The following is a 21,843-nucleotide window of genomic DNA, read 5'->3' on the forward strand; positions in this document are numbered from 1 at the left end:
TAGGTGGACAGTCTTGGGCAAAGTGGGAAACATTAACAGTGCCATATGAGCAAGGTGGCCTGGTGGGCCCAGATTTTGAGCTCTGCTTCCAGTGTGCTCAGGCACATTTTGCATACTTAGACACCCACCCCCTTTCATGGCACACCTAGTGATAGAATACGACCATACCTAACTGTTATGGAGACCACGTTGAAGCACACCCTCTCTGCAACAGCGCAGACCTAGATACAATACCCAGTACACAAATGGTGTTGGTCATGATACGTAAGCGCAGCAGCTGTCTAATACTTTATTCTCCCAAACAATCTCGGACTCATTTCCCCTTAACAGTGCTCACCTGCAATATGTCTCTTTTAAAAAGTATGACCAAAGGGAGGGTACACACCTTAGGCAAGCTGTTCCCTCTCAGACGGATTCCTGACTTGCCTAATTGATGTGGATGGTAACACAACCTCTCCATTAAACATATTCACTTATTAATTTTAAAAGATATGCAAATAAAACTATTCTCCCTTCCCTCAAGTGCACGCATTGACACTGCTTCTGACGACTCCTGTGAACATATGCCTGGTGACCAATCTCTACTCTTCTATACAATCCAATACTCCTTCATTGCCTCTTAGCGCTAAAACACAAAGGGATACAGACCTCAGACACCTTAACAGACAAGGAATGGTTCTACTGCTGTGGCCAAATAGGGGAGCTATCCCCCAATGTGCGAGTGCGGCTCATACATTTGAAAAATATTCATCAAGCTTACCACACCCACGTGAAACACTCCTTATGAGGGTTGTGGGAACACTCCTGTTGCTCCTGCTATGGCATGACGTTAGAGGATTTCATGCTTCTAGCATGTCAGTGCCCAATGGTGGCTAGATACTGGAGCAGAGTTGGCCGAGTATTGTCAAACATGACCGCAGAAGAACTAGAACTGACCCCAGGGGTTTCACTCTTTGGATACCTGAGAGAGGTGCCACGTCCTGTCCAGCGCTAAACTGCATCTATCCTGTGTATAGGGAGTTGTCCACTGGCCTTGGGATATGAGATTGACTGCAGGATATGTCAATTTGTAGCAGCTTGAGCGCTATTATTCCATCAAATCCCCGACTCGACGCTCCAGGAATATCTGAGACCCTTATAAACATCCCTGTTGAGCCACTATATTGGGGACTTTAAGTGAGTTGGGAACTGAATGTGTGGACCCACGCTGACTGTATGGCTATGGGGGGAGCGGAAGCAGGATATGGAAAAGATTATCTGAACATTAGTACCATGGGAAATATTGATTTGAGAAATGTGGGTCCTCAGTATGCACGGAGGGATCCCATGATTCCCCCCTCAAACAAAACAAACATCATTGAGATCACAGGTCGGTCACGGATATTGAGTACTGTATTTTACTGCTGTTGTCCTGTGAAGGTTTATTTTGTCATCAGAACTGTTTAACTGTTGTTACATTGTTACATGAAAAAAACTAGAGCCTCAAAGCCTACCATGAAAGCTTTGGGCCGTAGAATAGACCAGGAGCAACTTTCCCAGCTAATATAAATATTAGGCTTAGTCTTTATTATTTGACATGTGGTGGACTGAGACAAGGCCCCAAAGCTCCCCAAGAAGTGTGCACCGTCATAGGCTACATATTGTACGTATGTCTCACTTAGAGCTTTTTATCCCTCATTCAAGACTACTACTGGACAGCCACAGAACAGTTACAGACCCTGTAGTGTCCTCTACAGTTAGACTTACCTTGCCAAACAAAAGGAAAACAAAAAACAAGCAAGTGACCAAATTCAAAGTTAGTACGTGATCTAGGAAGCTGGCTCTGTATATACTATACCAAAGTAAGATATAGTGTGCACAGAGTCCAGTGGATCTCCAGAGCTTTTCCAGAGGCTAAAGTAGATAATATTAATGCTCTCTTTTGTGGTAGTGTGGTCGAGCAGTTAGGCTTGTCAGATTAGGGCTTCAAACTTGAGGCGGAGATCGAGATCCTCGGTGATCTATGGGGAGCTTGTGCCGTAGACTTACAGGATGACCCAGACCTAGACCCATACCTTGTCAAGCCATCCTGACAGATTACTCTTTGCATACCCTACAGTAATTCAGAGGGTCAATCAGTACCAAGACTTTCTGGTTGAAACCTTGGCCAAGACTGCACAAGCACTGTCGGAAGTTGGCTCTGTATACACTGGTGTATACCTCATTATACCAAAATGAGGTATAGTGTGCACAGTCCAGAGGCTTAACAGAGGCTGAAGTAGATAATACTAATGCTTTCTTTTGTGATAGTGTGGTTGAGCAGTTAGGCTTATCACAGGGTAGTGCAAAGCATTTGTTGTACACACACAGTCAAGAAATGAGGCACACTCCCAATGACTAACTCCAGACCACATTTTTTTTATATAACAAAAATATACCTTGTTACTTTATTTCTAGAACCATAAGGGTCTTTGTTGCAGGTAAGTACAGTTGTAAGTTTGTATCAATATTCTATGTCAAATGTACTTCCTTTAGGTTTTCTAGATAAGTTTACATGTAAGTACTTTTCAATTTAAGAAAATAGTGCAATTTCTCATAGGAAGTAATGTAGTCCTAGGGGAGTAAAAGTGTTAATTCAGTTTACAGGTGAGTACTTGACTTACGAGCCCAGTCTTCAGGGGTCAGGATGTCCACAGGTCAGTGTTCAAGTGGAACCCAAAAGCGTAGCAACACAGGGTCGGCCGGGTGCAGATGTCGAAGTTGGTGTCTGGTTCTTAATGGAATCCTATGGAGACTGGGGACACTCAAACAGGTTGCAAGTAAGTACCTGCAACTTCAGGGCGCAGACCCGAAGGGGTTTAGATGAGCACCGGAGGGGCCACAGGTCAGCACCAAACACACACCTTCAGTGGTACAGGGGCAGCCGGGTGCAGGGTGCAGTCCCAGCGTCGGGCGCCCAATGCTTTTCAATGCGTGAGCCCTGGGAGTCACAAAGATGCTGCAGGTTGGGCCCAGGGAGTCGGTGGCAGAAAACCAAAGGCTGGACAGGAGCCTGCTGGATGTTGCTGGACCGTCAGTCAGCCTCCTCAGGGCCAGGGACCTGCAGGTGCAGGGGTATCTTTAGGTGTCTGGAATCTTTGGATCCGGTAGAAGCCAAGGGTGTCCTCCGGATTTGGCTGCTGGCATCATCGTGTTTGCCAGGAGGGGTCAACCCATGGTGGACTTGCAGGCGGGAGCGCGTGGGGATCTTCTCAAGGACCAGTGGGCCACCTGGACACCGGCTGTAGGCGTCTGGTGCAGAGTGGGCAGGACTCGCAGATCCAGGGAGGCTCTGGAGTCCTTGTTGGAGCTTTCTTGTGGGCAGGGCAGCTGTCCTCCGAGTTCTTGATCTTCTGGTAGGCATGCAGTTCTCTGGGGGTTTGTAGAGGTCACTGATCCTGCAGAATGCGTTTTCTTTTTGTAGCAGAAGTCTTGAAGCTGCAGAGAGGCCGGTAGTGGTGGGGGCCAAGTCAGTTGTCCTCTAGAGTTTTTACTCTGGAGCGGCTCTCCAGTCCTTCTTCTTGAGATCGTCAGGAATCTGAGGAGCAAGGTTCAGAGGTTCCCCTAAATACTAGATTTAGGCGTGTTACAGGGGTCAGAGGGCAGTAGCCAATGGCTGCTGTCCCGCAGGGTAGCTACACCCTTCTTGTGCCCACTCCCTTTGGGGAGGGGGGCACTTCCTATCGGCTACTCTCATCTGAAGCAACATTGAGGATTCTGCAAGGAGGGGGTCACTTCAGCCCTGAGCACCCTAGGGGTGTCCTAGCTGAAGTGGTCACTCCTCCTTGTTGTAATTATCTCGCTGGTCTTGCCGCCAAAAGTGGGGCTTGGTCCGGGGGGACGAGCATCTCCACTAGCTGGAGTGTCCTGGGGCTGTGTAACAGGAAGTCTGAGCCTTTGAGGCTCACCGCCAAGTGTTTCAGTTCCTGCAGGGGGTAGGTGTGAAGCACCACCACCCAGAGCAGACTTTGTCCCTGACCTCAGAGAGCACAAAGGCTCTCACCCCATGGGGTCAGAAACTTGTCTATTAGTGGCAGACTGGCCAGCCTGACACTAAAGGGTTGGATAAAATGCAGGGGGTATCTCTAAGATGCCCTCTGTGTGCATTTTCTTTAGTTAATCCAACACTGGCATCAGTGTGGGTTTATTGAGCTGAGAAGTTTGCTATCAAACTTCCCAGGCTTCAGGGAAGCCATGACAAACTCCCAGCCCATGTACTCGGTATGGCTGCACTGCACTTACAGGGTCTAAGAATGGACTTAGTCACTGTAGGGGCATATTGCTCATGCAGCTATGCCCTCACCTGTGGTGTAGTGCACCCCGCCTTAGGGCTTTAAGGCCTGCTAGAGGAGTGACTTACCTATGCCACAGGCAGTTGTGTGTGGGCATGGCACCCAGAGGTGGGCGGAATGTCGGCTTTACCTTTTTCTCCCTACCTGCACACAGGCTGCAATGGTAGTGTGCATGTGCTTGGTGAGAGGTCCCTTAGGGTGGCACAATACATGCTCCATCCCATAGGGACCTTTCCTGGTCACAGAGCCCTGGGTACCACTGGTACCTTTTACAAGAGACTTAGCTGGGTGCCAAGGGTGTGCCAATTGTGGCAGCAATCGTACAGTTTTAGGGAAAGAACAACAGGCTGGGGCCTGGTTAGCAAGGTCCGCGCACACTGTAAAGTTAGCATCAGATATCAGGTAAAAAGACGGGGGTGAGATAACCATGCAAAAAGCGGCACTCCTACACATGACACCAGGCAAGGCGAAGTATTTATTCCAGCAGGAAAAAAATGACCTCTGCAACTGCAAAAATAGCTTTGTGTCCTGTAAAGGTTTTGGTGCCAAAACAGAAGGCTTCACTGGTACCCCAACATTGATGTACCTGACTTTGAAGGAACTCTACCAACGTCTGCATCTTAGTTTACCCTTCTGAAATGTCACCATTTTCTCAGTCTACCTTTAATATTGATTTAGGTTTGCACATTCTACTATTTAAGTGTAAAGCTCTTTTAAATCATTTTAGTGTTATTTTGGCTGTCAAATGTTCTTGTTTTTGTCTAAATCGGTTTGGGGGTGTTATTGTGTTTGTCTTGCATTTACATGGATATGATGCACCGTGTGTAGCATTTTGGGGGGAGAATACGACTTAAGCAGCCAAACTAGTCTGCTCTGTCCTTCCCAGCACCTTTCCTTCTGAACAGGATTTGTTTTCCAGAATAGCATCACGCTTACATCCGTGGGCCCTTCAGCGCAAACTTACAGGTTTTTAGGACACACATTTTATCACCCACGTTCAGACTTTTGGTGGTCAGCATCTGTGTCTGAGTCAGGAACCTTTGCAGCTTCGGAGTAGCAGGCTTCTTCCACCAGGCAGTGTTTCCCTGCAATCACTGGTCCAAATTCCACATCTGGGGACTGTTTTTTTTAAGCTCTAGTGTCCGTTCTCCTCCTTCCTGCGATTACATGTTGCCTTAGAGGCGTTGCACAGATGTCTTTCAGGGTGCCTGTCATTGATTGGGAGTGTTATTAAACGGCGCACCCTTTTGAAGTGGAAAAAAAAATAAAAATCCCTGAGCTCAAGTATGCACTTCGTTAAGTCACTACAATTGGATTATACACACAATGTCCTGTGGTTTAATTACCTTACTCTATATCCAAATTAATAGTGAGGTAACCTTTTATTTACAGAGAAATGGGGATTGCAACAAGAGCTGCCAGGCTTTCATTGCTGACTACCTGAAAACTGATAGCTTAAAAGGAATTCATTACTATATTGGCAGGTCGTACTGTTAGTATAGTCACTGGACAGTCGCAACTGGCTTGCAGTTGCTGGAGCTAAGCATAACATGTTTACAAAGCATGGGGGGTCGGGAGTCCGTTTGGTGGGTTTCAGCAAAGACGTGTGCACCCCTCCTATGGATGTCTGGGACTGCTCCCCCCGCAGGTGGGAAGCCACTGTGTGGGCACGGGTGGAGGAAAGGGCTCTAATTAGAGAAGATGCCCGTGGTTTATGTAGACACAGTGGCAGGACAATGGGGAGTGATCCTAGAAAGGTGTCTGCGTCCAGGAAGGACTGCAAGTGAGGGAACGGATGACTGGGACTCAACAGCCACGGAAGATTCTGATGCAGTTCATACGGAACCTACTGGGGTAAATTCACTTAGACGCTAGGAGGAGCTAGGGGATGTAGAGGGACCGCCCACATCATTGTGCGATCTTGCCATAGTGCCATTCACTGTATGTGCTGGCTTTAAGCTTGAAGAAGTCTTTTGTTTTAGGGCTTCACAATTGCTTCCTCCTTCAGAGAAAGCAGTGTGACTTCTTTGCCTTCCGTTGAATTTTTCAAAGAGCCCAAGCAGGAGTGTCGGTGGCTGCCGCATAACTCAATAGGAGGAGCGTGGGGAGGGGAGATTGGGTAGTTTGACAAAGTAAAAATAAATAAATAAAAAGCACTTACCTTGCCTCCGTCCCTGCCGCCTCGCGCTCCTCTTCTTCTGGTGTCCCAGTATTCACTGCTGGGACACCAGCACAGGCTTCCCAGAAATCCTGGTGCTGCTTTCATGCAAAATTTAGCATGAAAGCAGCACCAGGATTGGTCTCAGTGGCTGTGACTGCCACTCAATACAGCCAAGCTTGAGAAACCTAAGTGCGCATGTGGGTTTGGCCGTCCTCAGACGACTGGCCAAACACATGCCCAATTAAATGCACTCTCCTCCTTCTGGTGGCCCAGCCCCGCCCTTCCCTGCACTGCTGGCTAGTAGGGGGGGGGGGGTTAAGCTCTTTTGCCACAGCGAAGGAGCCGCCCCTGAGCAGGAGCCCAACGTCGGGCACAGGTTTTGCCATTTCTGCACCATGCACATGAAGGGTACATCGTCAATATGAGACACATCAATGTAAGATTATTTTGATTGTGAGAGAACCTAGTCTGAAAGGTTTCCCACTTAGGAAACTTGTGTATTCGATTTCCGGTATTCTTTGTTGTGGTCAGGCATGTTGTCATTTTTTCAAGACATGTTTTTTTTGCCCAAGGCCGTTTCACTGGGAAAGAGCACCTTATTTGACTGTCCGAATTCCAGCTGAATTAGGTTATGTTTAACACTGCTTGTAGGAAATAGGTTCTGAGGAAATGCCTGATTTCTCGTTCTAATGCAGTATACCTCAACAAACCAAGTGATACTGCAATGTTTTAGAACCTAATGAGGGGGTTATGTAGAAACTGCATTTTTACACAGAACAGGAACAATGTGGTCAGCAAGGGTGCATGTGTTATTTTACAAATAGAAATCAGTACTAGTTGCCAGCACTGGGGGTAAACCGATGTTTGCACATTGTATTTTATTACAGATCAAAGTGTATTGTCCACTATTAATTCACTTTTAATATTTTCCCTAGTGTGATAACTGTGGCACAGAGCCAATTCAAGGAATCCGGTGGCATTGCCAGGATTGCCCTCCAGACAGGGCAGTGGATTTCTGCGATTCATGCTCAGATTGGTAAGCTTAAAATCCTATGTTTTCTACAAATCTAAAACAGCTGTTGCCTAACTTGACTGAACTGCCTCATATTATGTCAATGTACTCTAGTAAGGCACGAGGAAACCTAAAGCAAACAGTCAGCTGTCTAATTTCAGAACGTCTCTCTTTCTGGCCCTGCACCCCCCCCCCCCCCCCCCTGCAAGTTGCACACAGCTGCCATTGCAGACTGCGTGTCTTGGTGCAAGCCTCGCGAAAACACAATGTGGCACACCCATTCTGTGCCATGCCCCACTCCCTACATCTAAATATATGTAAGTCACCCCTAGAGCAGACCTTAAAAGCTTGAGGCAGGCTACATTATATTTGATGTGAGGACCTATATGCATACACAGGTATACCTCTGTGATGTCTAGTTCAATTGCTGGATACTGCAAGTGAACAGGGAAGTCATCTTAAGGTATGTACTAGTCACATGTCATTGTGAGTTCCCCAGCTACATAACGGCTTCACTGAAAGCTATGGTATTTGGTATCAAACACCTCGTCTTAATGAATCCAGGCTGATGGCAGCCTTGGATTTATTATGACATCCACTGAGAGGGCACCTTACAGGTTCTCCCTGAAACCATAACAGCCTGCCACCACAGACATTTTTCAGGCCCCTTGGAGGTGAGAGCCCACTCTCTGAGGTTAGAAACAAAGCCTGCTCCAGAGGAAGGTGTTATTACCTATTCCAGCAGGATGGCTAGCAAATCTGCATACCAAGGCTGTGGACTTCAATCACCCTGCAGCCTTTGGTATGCGACCCTGGTTTCCCCAGACATGGGAGTAGTGCCCCCCTCCCCCCGATGAGGCCCACTTGGCACCAGGCAGCTGCTAAAATTAGTTAGGCAATAGGCATGTTCCACCTTTGGGTTAGCCACACACCTATGGTGGGCAACCTTAAGTTGACACTCGAGGAAGGATTCCACCATTTGTTTTTGGTAGAACAAGGAATTCTGGGACACTGTTATGCCCACTTCCCAAAGGAAGTGTTCATAAAGAGTGTGTAGTCACCCCAAGTGTAAGTATCTTTTGGCTACTACTCTACACTCCCCTAAAACGTCCCTAAATTTAGTATTTAGGTGACTCCCTGACACCAGAAGAACAGATTCGTCTGACCCAAGAAGAGGAGGACAAAGAAGAGTCGAAGGAGCGAGAACTGTGGACGACTGGTGGACTTTTGGCACAAAACCCTGCCTGCCTTACCTGCTCCTGTCCCAACAATTGTGACATCCCAACGCGTCCTGCAGCTGTGGGGACTTCAAAAGCCTTGGAGGTTCTCCAGCCCATCAGCATCTCACTTGGAGTGGAGGTGCCACTTCCCTGCTTCCCGAAGGCACTCACCACCCTGCTGACAACCGGGATCACAAACGCAGCACCTGCCTTCGATGAGGTCACTGTGCTCTAAGAGGCCAGCCAGACCTGTCTCCCCTCCAAGTGAGACGGCATCAGGATCAGTCAGAGCCGAGCTGCAGCAATACCTGGGGTACCAGACCCCTTGCAACTACTAAGGCTTGCAACCCAGATTCCAACGTCTCATCTGAAGTCCAGCCATCAAGGGACGTCAGCATTGCAGAGGACATCTTCCAGAGCCATACAGCTACACTGTTTTGTCCCTCTTTTTGCAGGTCCCCCAAAGAACAGTGTTCGCCTTGATGCAGGAGCAACAATGACAAAGACCTGCTGCACCAAGCTCCCTGTTCATGACATCCTAGGGTGTTATCTTGCTCCCACAGTCCCCACTGACTGAGCCCCCCATTGGGAGCTCCTGGACTTGCCCCCAAGCAGTCTTTCTAGGTGGGCCCCCTCGTCACCAACTGTGTGGTGCGCAAGACACTCGACTAGCGCCACTGTGGCCGAATCTTACACACCTAGCATCGTACAATCCATAGGGGGCCCTGAGACATGTCTGAAAGGACCCCTTTGCAGTAAAAGTACTTTGAATCATTCACCGCATAAAAGCGCATTTGAGTAAAAGTGTTACTTACTTTCTAAGTTGATTCAAATTGCAACAGTATTTATCTTCTTGAAAGTATTCTGGTGTTGAAACATAATAAAAACGAAGTAACAATTTTTCTAAACATTGGTCTTGATTTCCTTCTTGAGTTTGTGACTCGTTTATTGATTGTGTGTGTTCCACATATGCTTACTACAACCCTCTGATAAGCTTAACTGCTTGCTCGCGCTAAAACAAAAGAGAGAATTTGGGATTGTCACTTTTGCCCCTGTAAACCAGTAAGGGTTGTTTGTAGTATTTGCTTAGTGTACCCATACATTTGGTACACTACATAAATAGCCAGATTTCTACACGTATGATGGTCTCACTAAGGTTTAATACTGGAGAGACGACCGGTTTTTCTATCATTCGCATTCTAGAAATGAACACCTGGATTTTCAGTTTCATTATAACAAGTATCCTTCTGGCAGTCTTATCTGTAAGGGTAAAACTTTGCCAGTCACTGACAGGATACCACATGCAGTTTCTCGCTATCAAGAAGATTGATTAAGAACATTTCTAAAACTATATTTCCTAGAAGCTTTCCTGCCACTTTTAGTACTCTGGATTTAAATTGCATTAGAAGCAAGAATCCATATACATTTTTGGCTTGAGACTTCTGGAAGAATAAATGGTTCTGTTAAGGCTCAAGTGCCCCGTCTGACTGATATATTTTCACTCTAGGAGACAATTCAAAAAACATACTCTGGGCCAGCCCATTGTATGGCTCTATTGTCACTCTTCTTTGATTGCTTCTTGTTTCATAGCTTCTCTACCTTTAGTGTTTGACCTGCCCCTGTAGCATAGCTTATTTACCATTGTTCTGATTGAATGACCTAGGTTCTTCTATTGCTTCCACTCCCTTATACCCAACCACAGCTCATCCACTGCATCCCCCCCGACTCTCCCCTCTTGAGCTGCTTCCCTCATCACATGCACTCCATGTTGCTACCATGTCAACTATTTTTGCAATTTTTATTTATTCCCATGCCTGGCCTCATACTTGATCGATATGTTTTCTCTTTCTCTCTCCTCAGTTGTTCCTCCCTTCTGTTCTCTCACCTCTCCTCTATTGTGTCCCCCTACACTACCCTCCCGCCCTATCCTCTTTTGTTTCCCTTGTCTTCCCACCTGCTCCTCTGTTGCTCCCCTTTACCTTCCAACCTGCTCTTCCCTTGCTGCCACCTGCTCCTGTTGCTCCTCCTGCCTTTCCTCTGTTGCACCTCCCCACCATCCTGCCCATCCTCTGTTGCTCCTCATACCTCTGTTGTTCTTCCCCCACCCTCCCGCCCCCATTCCTCTGTTGTTCTTCCCCCACCCTCCCGCCCCCATTCCTCTGTTGTTCTTCAACCACCCTCCCGCCCCCATTCCTCTGTTGTTCTTCCCCCACCCTCCCGCCCCCATTCCTCTGTTGTTCTTCCCCCACCCTCCCGCCCCCATTCCTCTGTTGTTCTTCCCCCACCCTCCCGCCCCATTCCTCTGTTGTTCTTCCCCCACCCTCCCGCCCCATTCCTCTGTTGTTCTTCCCCCACCCTCCCGCCCCATTCCTCTGTTGTTCTTCCCCCACCCTCCCGCCCCATTCCTCTGTTGTTCTTCCCCCACCCTCCCGCCCCATTCCTCTGTTGTTCTTCCCCCACCCTCCCGCCCCATTCCTCTGTTGTTCATCCCCCACCCTCCCGCCCCATTCCTCTGTTGTTCATCCCCCACCCTCCCGCCCCATTCCTCTGTTGTTCATCCCCCACCCTCCCGCCCCATTCCTCTGTTGTTCATCCCCCACCCTCCCGCCCCATTCCTCTGTTGTTCATCCCCCACCCTCCCGCCCCATTCCTCTGTTGTTCATCCCCCACCCTCCCGCCCCATTCCTCTGTTGTTCATCCCCCACCCTCCCGCCCCATTCCTCTGTTGTTCATCCCCCACCCTCCCGCCCCATTCCTCTGTTGTTCATCCCCCACCCTCCCGCCCCATTCCTCTGTTGTTCTTCCCCCACCCTCCCGCCCCATTCCTCTGTTGTTCTTCCCCCACCCTCCCGCCCCATTCCTCTGTTGTTCTTCCCCCACCCTCCCGCCCCATTCCTCTGTTGTTCTTCCCCCACCCTCCCGCCCCATTCCTCTGTTGTTCTTCCCCCACCCTCCCGCCCCATTCCTCTGTTGTTCTTCCCCCACCCTCCCGCCCCATTCCTCTGTTGTTCTTCCCCCACCCTCCCGCCCCATTCCTCTGTTGTTCCTCCCCCACCCTCCCGCCCCATTCCTCTGTTGTTCCTCCCCCACCCTCCCGCCCCATTCCTCTGTTGTTCCTCCCCCACCCTCCCGCCCCATTCCTCTGTTGTTCCTCCCCCACCCTCCCGCCCCATTCCTCTGTTGTTCCTCCCCCACCCTCCCGCCCCATTCCTCTGTTGTTCCTCCCCACCCTCCCGCCCCTCATTCCTCTGTTCCTCCCCACCCTCCCGCCCCTCATTCCTCTGTTGTTCCTCCCCACCTTCCCGCCCCTCATTCCTCCCCACCTTCCCACCCCTCATTCCTCCCCACCTTCCCACCCCTCATTCCTCCCCACCCCTCCTTCCCCTCGTTCTTCCCCACCCCTCCTTCCCCTCGTTCTTCCCCGCCCCTCCTTCCCCTCGTTCTTCCCCGCCCCTCCTTCCTCTCGTTCCTCCCCGCCCCTCCCGCCTCTCGTTCCTCCCCACCCTCCCGCCCCTCGTTCCTCCCCACCCTCCCGCCACTCGTTCCTCCCCACCCTCCCGCCCCTCCCGCCACTCGTTCCTCCCCACCCTCCCGCCCCTCCCGCCACTCGTTCCTCCCCACCCTCCCGCCCCTCCCGCCACTCGTTCCTCCCCACCCTCCCCTCGTTCCTCCCCACCCTCCCGCCCCTCGTTCCTCCCCACCCTCCCGCCCCTCGTTCCTCCACACCCTCCCGCCCCTCGTTCCTCCACACCCTCCCGCCCCTCGTTCCTCCACACCCTCCCGCCCCTCGTTCCTCCACACCCTCCCGCCCCTCGTTCCTCCACACCCTCCCGCCCCTCGTTCCTCCACACCCTCCTGCCCCTCGTTCCTCCCGCCCCTCCCGCCACTCGTTCCTCCCCCCCTCCCGCCCCTCCCGCCACTCGTTCCTCCCGCCCCTCCCGCCACTCTTTCCTCCCCACCCTCCCGCCCCTCCCGCCACTCTTTCCTCCCCACCCTCCTGCCACTCTTTCCTCCCCACCCTCCCGCCCCTCCCGCCTCTCGTACCTCCCCACCCTCCCGCCTCTTGTTCCTCCCCACCCTCTCGCCCCTCCCGCCTCTCGTACCTCCCCACCCTCTCGCCCCTCCCGCCTCTCGTACCTCCCCACCCTCCCGCCACTCGTTCCTCCCCACCCTCCCGCCCCTCCCGCCACTCGTTCCTCCCCACCCTCCCGCCTCTCGTTCCTCCCCACCCTCCCGCCCGCCTCTCGTTCCTCCCGTCTCTCGTTCCTCCCCACCCTCCCGCCTTTCCCGCCTCTCGTTCCTCCCCACCCTCCCGCCCTTCCCGCCTCTCGTTCCTTCCCGCCCTTCCCGCCTCTCGTTCCTCCCCACCCTCCTGCCACTCGTTCCTCCCGCCCCTCCCGCCACTCGTTCCTCCGCACCCTCCCGCCCCTCGTTCCTCCCCACCCTCCCGCCCCTCGTTCCTCCCCACCCTCCCGCCCCTCGTTCCTCCCCACCCTCCCGCCTCTCCCGCCACTCGTTCCTCCCTACCCTCCCGCCTCTCGTACCTCCCTACCCTCCCGCCTCTCGTACCTCCCCACCCTCCCGCCCCTCGTTCCTCCCCACCCTCCCGCCCCTCCCGCCCCTCGTTCCTCCCCGCCTCTCCCGCCCCTCGTTCCTCCCCGCCTCTCCCGCCACTCGTTCCTCCCGCCCCTCCCGCCTCTCGTACCTCCCTACCCTCCCGCCTCTCGTTCCTCCCCACCCTCCCGCCTCTCGTACCTCCCCACCCTCTCGCCCCTCCCGCCTCTCGTACCTCCCCACCCTCCCGCCACTCGTTCCTCACCGCCCCTCCCGCCACTCGTTCCTTCCTCCCCACCCTCCCACCCCTCCCGCCACTCGTTCCTCCCCACCCTCCCGCCCCTCCCGCCACTCGTTCCTCCCCACCCTCCCGCCCCTCCCGCCACTCGTTCCTCCCCACCCTCCCGCCCCTCCCGCCACTCGTTCCTCCCCACCCTCCCGCCCCTCCCGCCACACGTTCCTCCCCACCCTCCCGCCCCTCCCGCCACACGTTCCTCCCCACCCTCCCGCCCCTCCCGCCACTCGTTCCTCCCCACCCTCCCGCCCCTCCCGCCACTCGTTCCTCCCCACCCTCCCGCCACTCGTTCCTCCCCACCCTCCCGCCACTCGTTCCTCCCCGCCCCTCCCGCCACTCGTTCCTCCCCGCCCCTCCCGCCCCTTGTTCCTCTCCACCCTCCCGCCCCTTGTTCCTCTCCACCCTCCCGCCCCTTGTTCCTCTCCTCCCTCCCGCCACTCGTTCCTCTCCACCCCTCCCGCCCCTCGTTCCTCCCCACCCTCCTGCCCCTCCCGCCACTCGTTCCTCCCCACCCTCCCGCCCCTTGTTCTTCCCCATCCCTCCCTCCCCTCGTTCATCCCCACTCCTCCCTCCCCAACCCTCCCTCCCCTCATTCCGCCCCAACCCTCCCGCCTCAACCCTCCCGCCTCTTGTTCCTCTGTTGTTCCTCTGACCACCCTCCCGCCCCTCCCGCCACTCGTTCCTCCCCACCCCTCCCGCCCGCCACTCGTTTCTCCCCACCCTCCCGCCCCTTCCTCTGTTGTTCCTCCCCACCCTCCCGCCCCTTCCTGTGTTGTTCCTCCCCACCCTCCCGCCCCTTCCTGTGTTGTTCCTCCCCACCCGCCACTCGTTCCTCCCCACCCTCCCGCCACTCGTTCCTCCCCACCCTCCCGCCCCTCCCGCCACTCGTTCCTCCCCACCCTCCCGCCACTCGTTCCTCCCCACCCTCCCGCCCCTTCCGCCACTCGTTCCTCCCCACCCTCCCGCCCCTTCCGCCACTCGTTCCTCCCCACCCTCCCGCCCCTCTCGCCACTCGTTCCTCCCCACCCTCCCGCCCCTCCCGCCACTCGTTCCTCCCCACCCTCCCGCCACTCGTTCCTCCCCACCCTCCCGCCACTCGTTCCTCCCCACCCTCCCTCCACTCGTTCCTCCCCACCCTCCCTCCACTCGTTCCTCCCCACCCTCCCTCCACTCGTTCCTCCTGCCCCTCCCTCCACTCGTTCCTCCCCACCCTCCTGCCCCTCCCTCCACTCGTTCCTCTCCACCCTCCCGCCCCTCCCTCCACTCGTTCCTCCCCACCCTCCCGCCACTCGTTCCTCCCGCCACTCGTTCCTCCCGCCACTCGTTCCTCCCCGCCCCTCCCGCCCCTCGTTCCTCTCCACCCTCCCGCCCCTTGTTCCTCTCCACCCTCCCGCCACTCGTTCCTCTCCACCCTCCTGCCCCTCCCGCCACTCATTCCTCCCCACCCTCCCGCCACTCGTTCCTCCCGCCACTCGTTCCTCCCCACCCTCCCGCCCCTTGTTCTTCCCCATCCCTCCCTCCCCTCGTTCATCCCCACTCCTCCCTCCCCTCGTTCATCCCCACTCCTCCCTCCCCTCATTCCTCCCCAACCCTCCCTTCCCTCATTCCGCCCCAACCCTCCCGCCTCTTGTTCCTCTGTTGTTCCTCTGACCACCCTCCCGCCACTCGTTCCTCTGACCACCCTCCCGCCACTCGTCCCTCTCCCCCCTCGCGCCATTCGTTCCTCTCCCCCCTCCCGCCACTCGTTCCTCTCCCCCTCCCGCCACTCGTCCCTCCCGCCCCTCCCTCCACTCGTTCCTCCCCACCCTCCCGCCCCTCCCTCCACTCGTTCCTCCCCACCCTCCCGCCCCTCGTTCCTCCCGCCCCTCGTTCCTCCCCACCCTCCCGCCCCTCGTTCCTCCCCACCCTCCTGCCCCTCCCGCCACTCGTTCCTCCCCACCCTCCCGCCACTCGTTCCTCCCCACCCTCCCGCCCCTCCCGCCACTCGTTCCTCCCCACCCTCCCGCCCCTCCCTCCACTCGTTCCTCCCCACCCTCCCGCCCCTCGTTCCTCCCCACCCTCCCGCCACTCGTTCCTCCCCACCCTCCCGCCACTCGTTCCTCCCCACCCTCCCGCCACTCGTTCCTCCCCACCCTCCCTCCACTCGTTCCTCCTGCCCCTCCCTCCACTCGTTCCTCCCCACCCTCCTGCCCCTCCCTCCACTCGTTCCTCTCCACCCTCCCGCCCCTCCCTCCACTCGTTCCTCCCCACCCTCCCACCACTCGTTCCTCCCACCACTCGTTCCTCCCGCCACTCGTTCCTCCCGCCACTCGTTCCTCCCCGCCCCTCCCGCCCCTCGTTCCTCTCCACCCTCCCGCCCCTTGTTCCTCTCCACCCTCCCGCCACTCGTTCCTCTCCACCCCTCCCGCCCCTCGTTCCTCCCCACCCTCCTGCCCCTCCCGCCACTCATTCCTCCCCACCCTCCCGCCACTCGTTCCTCCCGCCACTCGTTCCTCCCCACCCTCCCGCCCCTTGTTCTTCCCCATCCCTCCCTCCCCTCGTTCATCCCCACTCCTCCCTCCCCTCGTTCATCCCCACTCCTCCCTCCCCTCATTCCTCCCCAACCCTCCCTTCCCTCATTCCGCCCCAACCCTCCCGCCTCTTGTTCCTCTGTTGTTCCTCTGACCACCCTCCCGCCACTCGTTCCTCTGACCACCCTCCCGCCACTCGTCCCTCTCCCCCCTCGCGCCATTCGTTCCTCTCCCCCCTCCCGCCACTCGTTCCTCTCCCCCTCCCGCCACTCGTCCCTCCCGCCCCTCCCTCCACTCGTTCCTCCCCACCCTCCCGCCCCTCCCTCCACTCGTTCCTCCCCACCCTCCCGCCCCTCGTTCCTCCCGCCCCTCGTTCCTCCCCACCCTCCCGCCCCTCGTTCCTCCCCACCCTCCTGCCCCTCCCTCCACTCGTTCCTCCCCACCCTCCTGCCCCTCCCTCCACTCGTTCCTCCCTCCACTCGTTCCTCCCCTCCCTCCACTTGTTCCTCCCCACCCTCCCGCCCTTCCCGCCACTTGTTCCTCCCGCCCCTCCCGCCACTTGTTCCTCCCCACCCTCCCGCCCCTCCCGCCACTCGTTCCTCCCCACCCTCCCGCCCCTCCCGCCACTCGTTCCTCCCCACCCTCCCGCCCCTCCCGCCACTCGTTCCTCACCACCCTCCCGCCACTCGTTCCTCCCCACCCTCCCGCCTCTCCCGCCACTCGTTCCTCCCCACCCTCCCGCCACTCGTTCCTCCCGTCCATCCCGCCACTCGTTCCTCCCGTCCATCCCGCCACTCGTTCCTCCCGCCACTCGTTCCTCCCGTCCCTCGTTCCTCCCCACCCTCCCGCCACTCGTTCCTCCCCACCCTCCCGCTTCTCCCGCCTCTCGTTCCTCCCCACCCCTCCCGCCTCTCGTACCTCCCCACCCTCCCACCTCCCGTACCTCCCCACCCTCCCACCCCTCCCGCCTCTCGTACCTCCCCACCCTCCCACCCCTCCCGCCTCTCGTACCACCCCTCCCTCCCCACCCTCCCACCCCTCCCGCCTCTCGTACCTCCCCACCCTCCCACCCCTCCCGCCTCTCGTACCTCCCCACCCTCCCACCCCTCCCGCCTCTCGTACCTCCCCACCCTCCCGCCCCTCCCGCCTCTCGTACCTCCCCACCCTCCCGCCCCTCCTGCCACTCGTTCCTCCCCACCCTCCCGCCCCTCCTGCCACTCGTTCCTCCCCACCCTCCCGCCCCTCCTGCCACTCGTTCCTCCCCACCCTCCTGCCACTCGTTCCTCCCCACCCCTCCCGCCCGCCACTCGTTTCTCCCCACCCTCCCGCCCCTTCCTCTGTTGTTCCTCCCCACCCTCCCGCCCCTTCCTCTGTTGTTCCTCCCCACCCTCCCGCCCCTTCCTCTGTTGTTCCTCCCCACCCTCCCGCCCCTTCCTCTGTTGTTCATCCCCACCCTCCCGCCCCTTCCTCTGTTGTTCATCCCCACCCTCCCGCCCCTTCCTCTGTTGTTCATCCCCACCCTCCCGCCCCTTCCTCTGTTGTTCCTCCCCACCCTCCCGCCCCTTACTCTGTTGTTCCGCCCCATCCTCTGTTGTTCCTCCCCACCCTCCCGCCCCATCCTCTGTTGTTCCTCCCCACCCTCCCGCCCCATCCTCTGTTGTTCCTCCCCACCCTCCCGCCCCATCCTCTGTTGTTCCTCCCCATCCTCTGTTGTTCCTCCCCACCCTCCCGCCCCATCCTGTTGTTCCTCCCCACCCTCCCGCCCCTTCCTCTGTTGTTCCTCCCCACCCTCCCGCCCCTTCCTCTGTTGTTCCTCCCCACCCTCCCGCCCCTTCCTCTGTTGTTCCTCCCCACCCTCCCGCCCCTTCCTCTGTTGTTCCTCCCCACCCTCCCGCCCCTTCCTCTGTTGTTCCTCCCCACCCTCCCGCCCCTTCCTCTGTTGTTCCTCCCCACCCTCCCACCCCTTCCTCTGTTGTTCCTCCCCACCCTCCCACCCCTTCCTCGGTTGTTCCTCCCCACCCTCCCGCCCCCATTCCTCGGTTGTTCCTCTCCCACCCTCCCGCCTCTCGTTCCTCCCCACCCTCCCGCCCCTCGTTCCTCCCCACCCTCCCGCCCCTCCCGCCTCTCGTTCCTCCCCACCCTCCCGCCTCTCGTTCCTCCCCACCCTCCCGCCTCTCGTTCCTCCCCACCCTCCCGCCTCTCGTTCCTCCCGCCCCTCCCGCCTCTCGTTCCTCCCCACCCTCCCGCCCGCCTCTCGTTCCTCCCCACCCTCCCGCCCGCCTCTCGTTCCTCCCCACCCTCCCGCCCCTCGTACCTCCCGCCTCTCGTACCTCCCGCCTCTCGTACCTCCCCACCCTCACCACCCTCCCGCCTCTCGTTCCTCACCACCCTCCCGCCTCTCGTTCCTCCCCACCCTCCCGCCCCTCCCGCCTCCACACCCTCCCGCCTCTCGTTCCTCCCACCCCTCCCGCCTCTCGTTCCTCCCGCCCCTCCCGCCACTCGTTCCTCCCCGCCCCTCCCGCCCCTTGTTCCTCTCCACCCTCCCGCCCCTTGTTCCTCTCCACCCTCCCGCCCCTTGTTCCTCTCCTCCCTCCCGGCACTCGTTCCTCTCCACCCCTCCCGCCCCTCGTTCCTCCCCACCCTCCTGCCCCTCCCGCCACTCGTTCCTCCCCACCCTCCCGCCACTCGTTCCTCCCCACCCTCCCGCCCCTTGTTCTTCCCCATCCCTCCCCTCGTTCATCCCCACTCCTCCCTCCCCTCGTTCATCCCCACTCCTCCCTCCCCTCATTCCTCCCCAACCCTCCCTCCCCTCATTCCGCCCCAACCCTCCCGCCTCTTGTTCCTCTGTTGTTCCTCTGACCACCCTCCCGCCACTCGTTCCTCTGACCACCCTCCCGCCACTCGTTCCTCTCCCCCCTCCCGCCACTCGTTCCTCTCCCCCCTCCCGCCACTCGTTCCTCTCCCCCCTCCCGCCACTCGTTCCTCTCCCCCCTCCCGCCACTCGTTCCTCTCCCCCCTCCCGCCACTCGTTCCTCTCCCCCCTCCCGCCCCTCCCTCCACTCGTCCCTCCCCACCCTCCCGCCCCTCCCTCCACTCGTTCCTCCCCACCCTCCCGCCCCTCGTTCCACTCGTTCCTCCCCACCCTCCCGCCCCTCGTTCCTCCCGCCCCTCCCTCCACTTATTCCTCCCCACCCTCCCGCCCCTCGTTCCTCCCCACCATCCCGCCCCTCCCTCCACTCGTTCCTCCCCACCCTCCCGCCCCTCCCGCCACTCGTTCCTCCCCTCCCTCCCGCCCCTCCCGCCACTTGTTCCTCCCCTCCCTCCCGCCCCTCCCGCCACTTGTTCCTCCCCACCCTCCCGCCCCTCCCGCCACTCGTTCCTCCCCACCCTCCCGCCCCACGTTCCTCCCCACCCTCCCGCCCCTCGTTCCTCCCCACCCTCCTGCCACTCGTTCCTCCCGTCCCTCCCGCCACTCGTTCCTCCTGTCCCTCGTTCCTCCCCACCCTCCCGCCACTCGTTCCTCCCCACCCTCCCGCTTCTCCCGCCTCTCGTTCCTCCCCACCCCTCCCGCCTCTCGTACCTCCCCACCCTCTCGCCTCTCGTACCTCCCCACCCTCCCACCCCTCCCGCCTCTCGTACCTCCCCACCCTCCCACCCCTCCCGCCTCTCGTACCTCCGCCCCTCCCGCCACTCGTTCCTCCCCACCCCTCCCGCCCGCCACTCGTTCCTCCCCACCCTCCCGCCCCTTCCTCTGTTGTTCCTCCCCACCCTCCCGCCCCTTCCTGTGTTGTTCCTCCCCACCCTCACGCCACTCGTTCCTCCCCACCCTCCCGCCCCTCCCGCCACTCGTTCCTCCCCACCCTCCCGCCCCTCCCGCCACTCGTTCCTCCCCACCCTCCCGCCCCTCCCGCCACTCGTTCCTCCCCACCCTCCCGCCCCTTCCTCTGTTGTTCCTCCCCACCCTCCCGCCCCTTCCTGTGTTGTTCCTCCCCACCCTCACGCCACTCGTTCCTCCCCACCCTCCCGCCCCTCCCGCCACTCGTTCCTCCCCACCCTCCCCACCCTCCCGCCACTCGTTCCTCCCCACCCTCCCGCCCCTCCCGCCACTCGTTCCTCCCCACCCTCCCGCCTCTCGTTCCTCCCCACCCTCCCGCCCGCCTCTCGTTCCTCCCGTCTCTCGTTCCTCCCCACCCTCCCGCCTTTCCCGCCTCTCGTTCCTCCCCACCCTCCCGCCCTTCCCGCCTCTCGTTCCTTCCCGCCCTTCCCGCCTCTCGTTCCTCCCCACCCTCCTGCCACTCGTTCCTCCCGCCCCTCCCGCCACTCGTTCCTCCGCACCCTCCCGCCCCTCGTTCCTCCCCACCCTCCCGCCCCTCGTTCCTCCCCACCCTCCCGCCCCTCGTTCCTCCCCACCCTCCCGCCTCTCCCGCCACTCGTTCCTCCCTACCCTCCCGCCTCTCGTACCTCCCTACCCTCCCGCCTCTCGTACCTCCCCACCCTCCCGCCCCTCGTTCCTCCCCACCCTCCCGCCCCTCCCGCCCCTCGTTCCTCCCCGCCTCTCCCGCCCCTCGTTCCTCCCCGCCTCTCCCGCCACTCGTTCCTCCCGCCCCTCCCGCCTCTCGTACCTCCCTACCCTCCCGCCTCTCGTTCCTCCCCACCCTCCCGCCTCTCGTACCTCCCCACCCTCTCGCCCCTCCCGCCTCTCGTACCTCCCCACCCTCCCGCCACTCGTTCCTCACCGCCCCTCCCGCCACTCGTTCCTTCCTCCCCACCCTCCCACCCCTCCCGCCACTCGTTCCTCCCCACCCTCCCGCCCCTCCCGCCACTCGTTCCTCCCCACCCTCCCGCCCCTCCCGCCACTCGTTCCTCCCCACCCTCCCGCCCCTCCCGCCACTCGTTCCTCCCCACCCTCCCGCCCCTCCCGCCACACGTTCCTCCCCACCCTCCCGCCCCTCCCGCCACACGTTCCTCCCCACCCTCCCGCCCCTCCCGCCACTCGTTCCTCCCCACCCTCCCGCCCCTCCCGCCACTCGTTCCTCCCCACCCTCCCGCCACTCGTTCCTCCCCACCCTCCCGCCACTCGTTCCTCCCCGCCCCTCCCGCCACTCGTTCCTCCCCGCCCCTCCCGCCCCTTGTTCCTCTCCACCCTCCCGCCCCTTGTTCCTCTCCACCCTCCCGCCCCTTGTTCCTCTCCTCCCTCCCGCCACTCGTTCCTCTCCACCCCTCCCGCCCCTCGTTCCTCCCCACCCTCCTGCCCCTCCCGCCACTCGTTCCTCCCCACCCTCCCGCCCCTTGTTCTTCCCCATCCCTCCCTCCCCTCGTTCATCCCCACTCCTCCCTCCCCAACCCTCCCTCCCCTCATTCCGCCCCAACCCTCCCGCCTCAACCCTCCCGCCTCTTGTTCCTCTGTTGTTCCTCTGACCACCCTCCCGCCCCTCCCGCCACTCGTTCCTCCCCACCCCTCCCGCCCGCCACTCGTTTCTCCCCACCCTCCCGCCCCTTCCTCTGTTGTTCCTCCCCACCCTCCCGCCCCTTCCTGTGTTGTTCCTCCCCACCCTCCCGCCCCTTCCTGTGTTGTTCCTCCCCACCCGCCACTCGTTCCTCCCCACCCTCCCGCCACTCGTTCCTCCCCACCCTCCCGCCCCTCCCGCCACTCGTTCCTCCCCACCCTCCCGCCACTCGTTCCTCCCCACCCTCCCGCCCCTTCCGCCACTCGTTCCTCCCCACCCTCCCGCCCCTTCCGCCACTCGTTCCTCCCCACCCTCCCGCCCCTCTCGCCACTCG

At 59.0% G+C, this 21,843-nt stretch overlaps 1 protein-coding gene across 1 annotated transcript in view; it reads left to right on the plus strand.

The window, feature by feature from the left end:
* The window catches only part of ZZZ3 (zinc finger ZZ-type containing 3), a 388,382-nt gene that overhangs the window by 329,849 nt on the left and 36,690 nt on the right, over positions 1-21,843 (plus strand). Inside the window, exon 11 of the mRNA XM_069232251.1 lies at positions 7,407-7,507. Coding sequence (XP_069088352.1) covers positions 7,407-7,507 — 101 coding nt within the window. The remainder of the gene's footprint in view (positions 1-7,406; positions 7,508-21,843) is intronic.

Source organism: Pleurodeles waltl, chromosome 4_2 (assembly GCF_031143425.1).
Source record: "Pleurodeles waltl isolate 20211129_DDA chromosome 4_2, aPleWal1.hap1.20221129, whole genome shotgun sequence".
NCBI lineage: Eukaryota > Metazoa > Chordata > Amphibia > Caudata > Salamandridae > Pleurodeles > Pleurodeles waltl.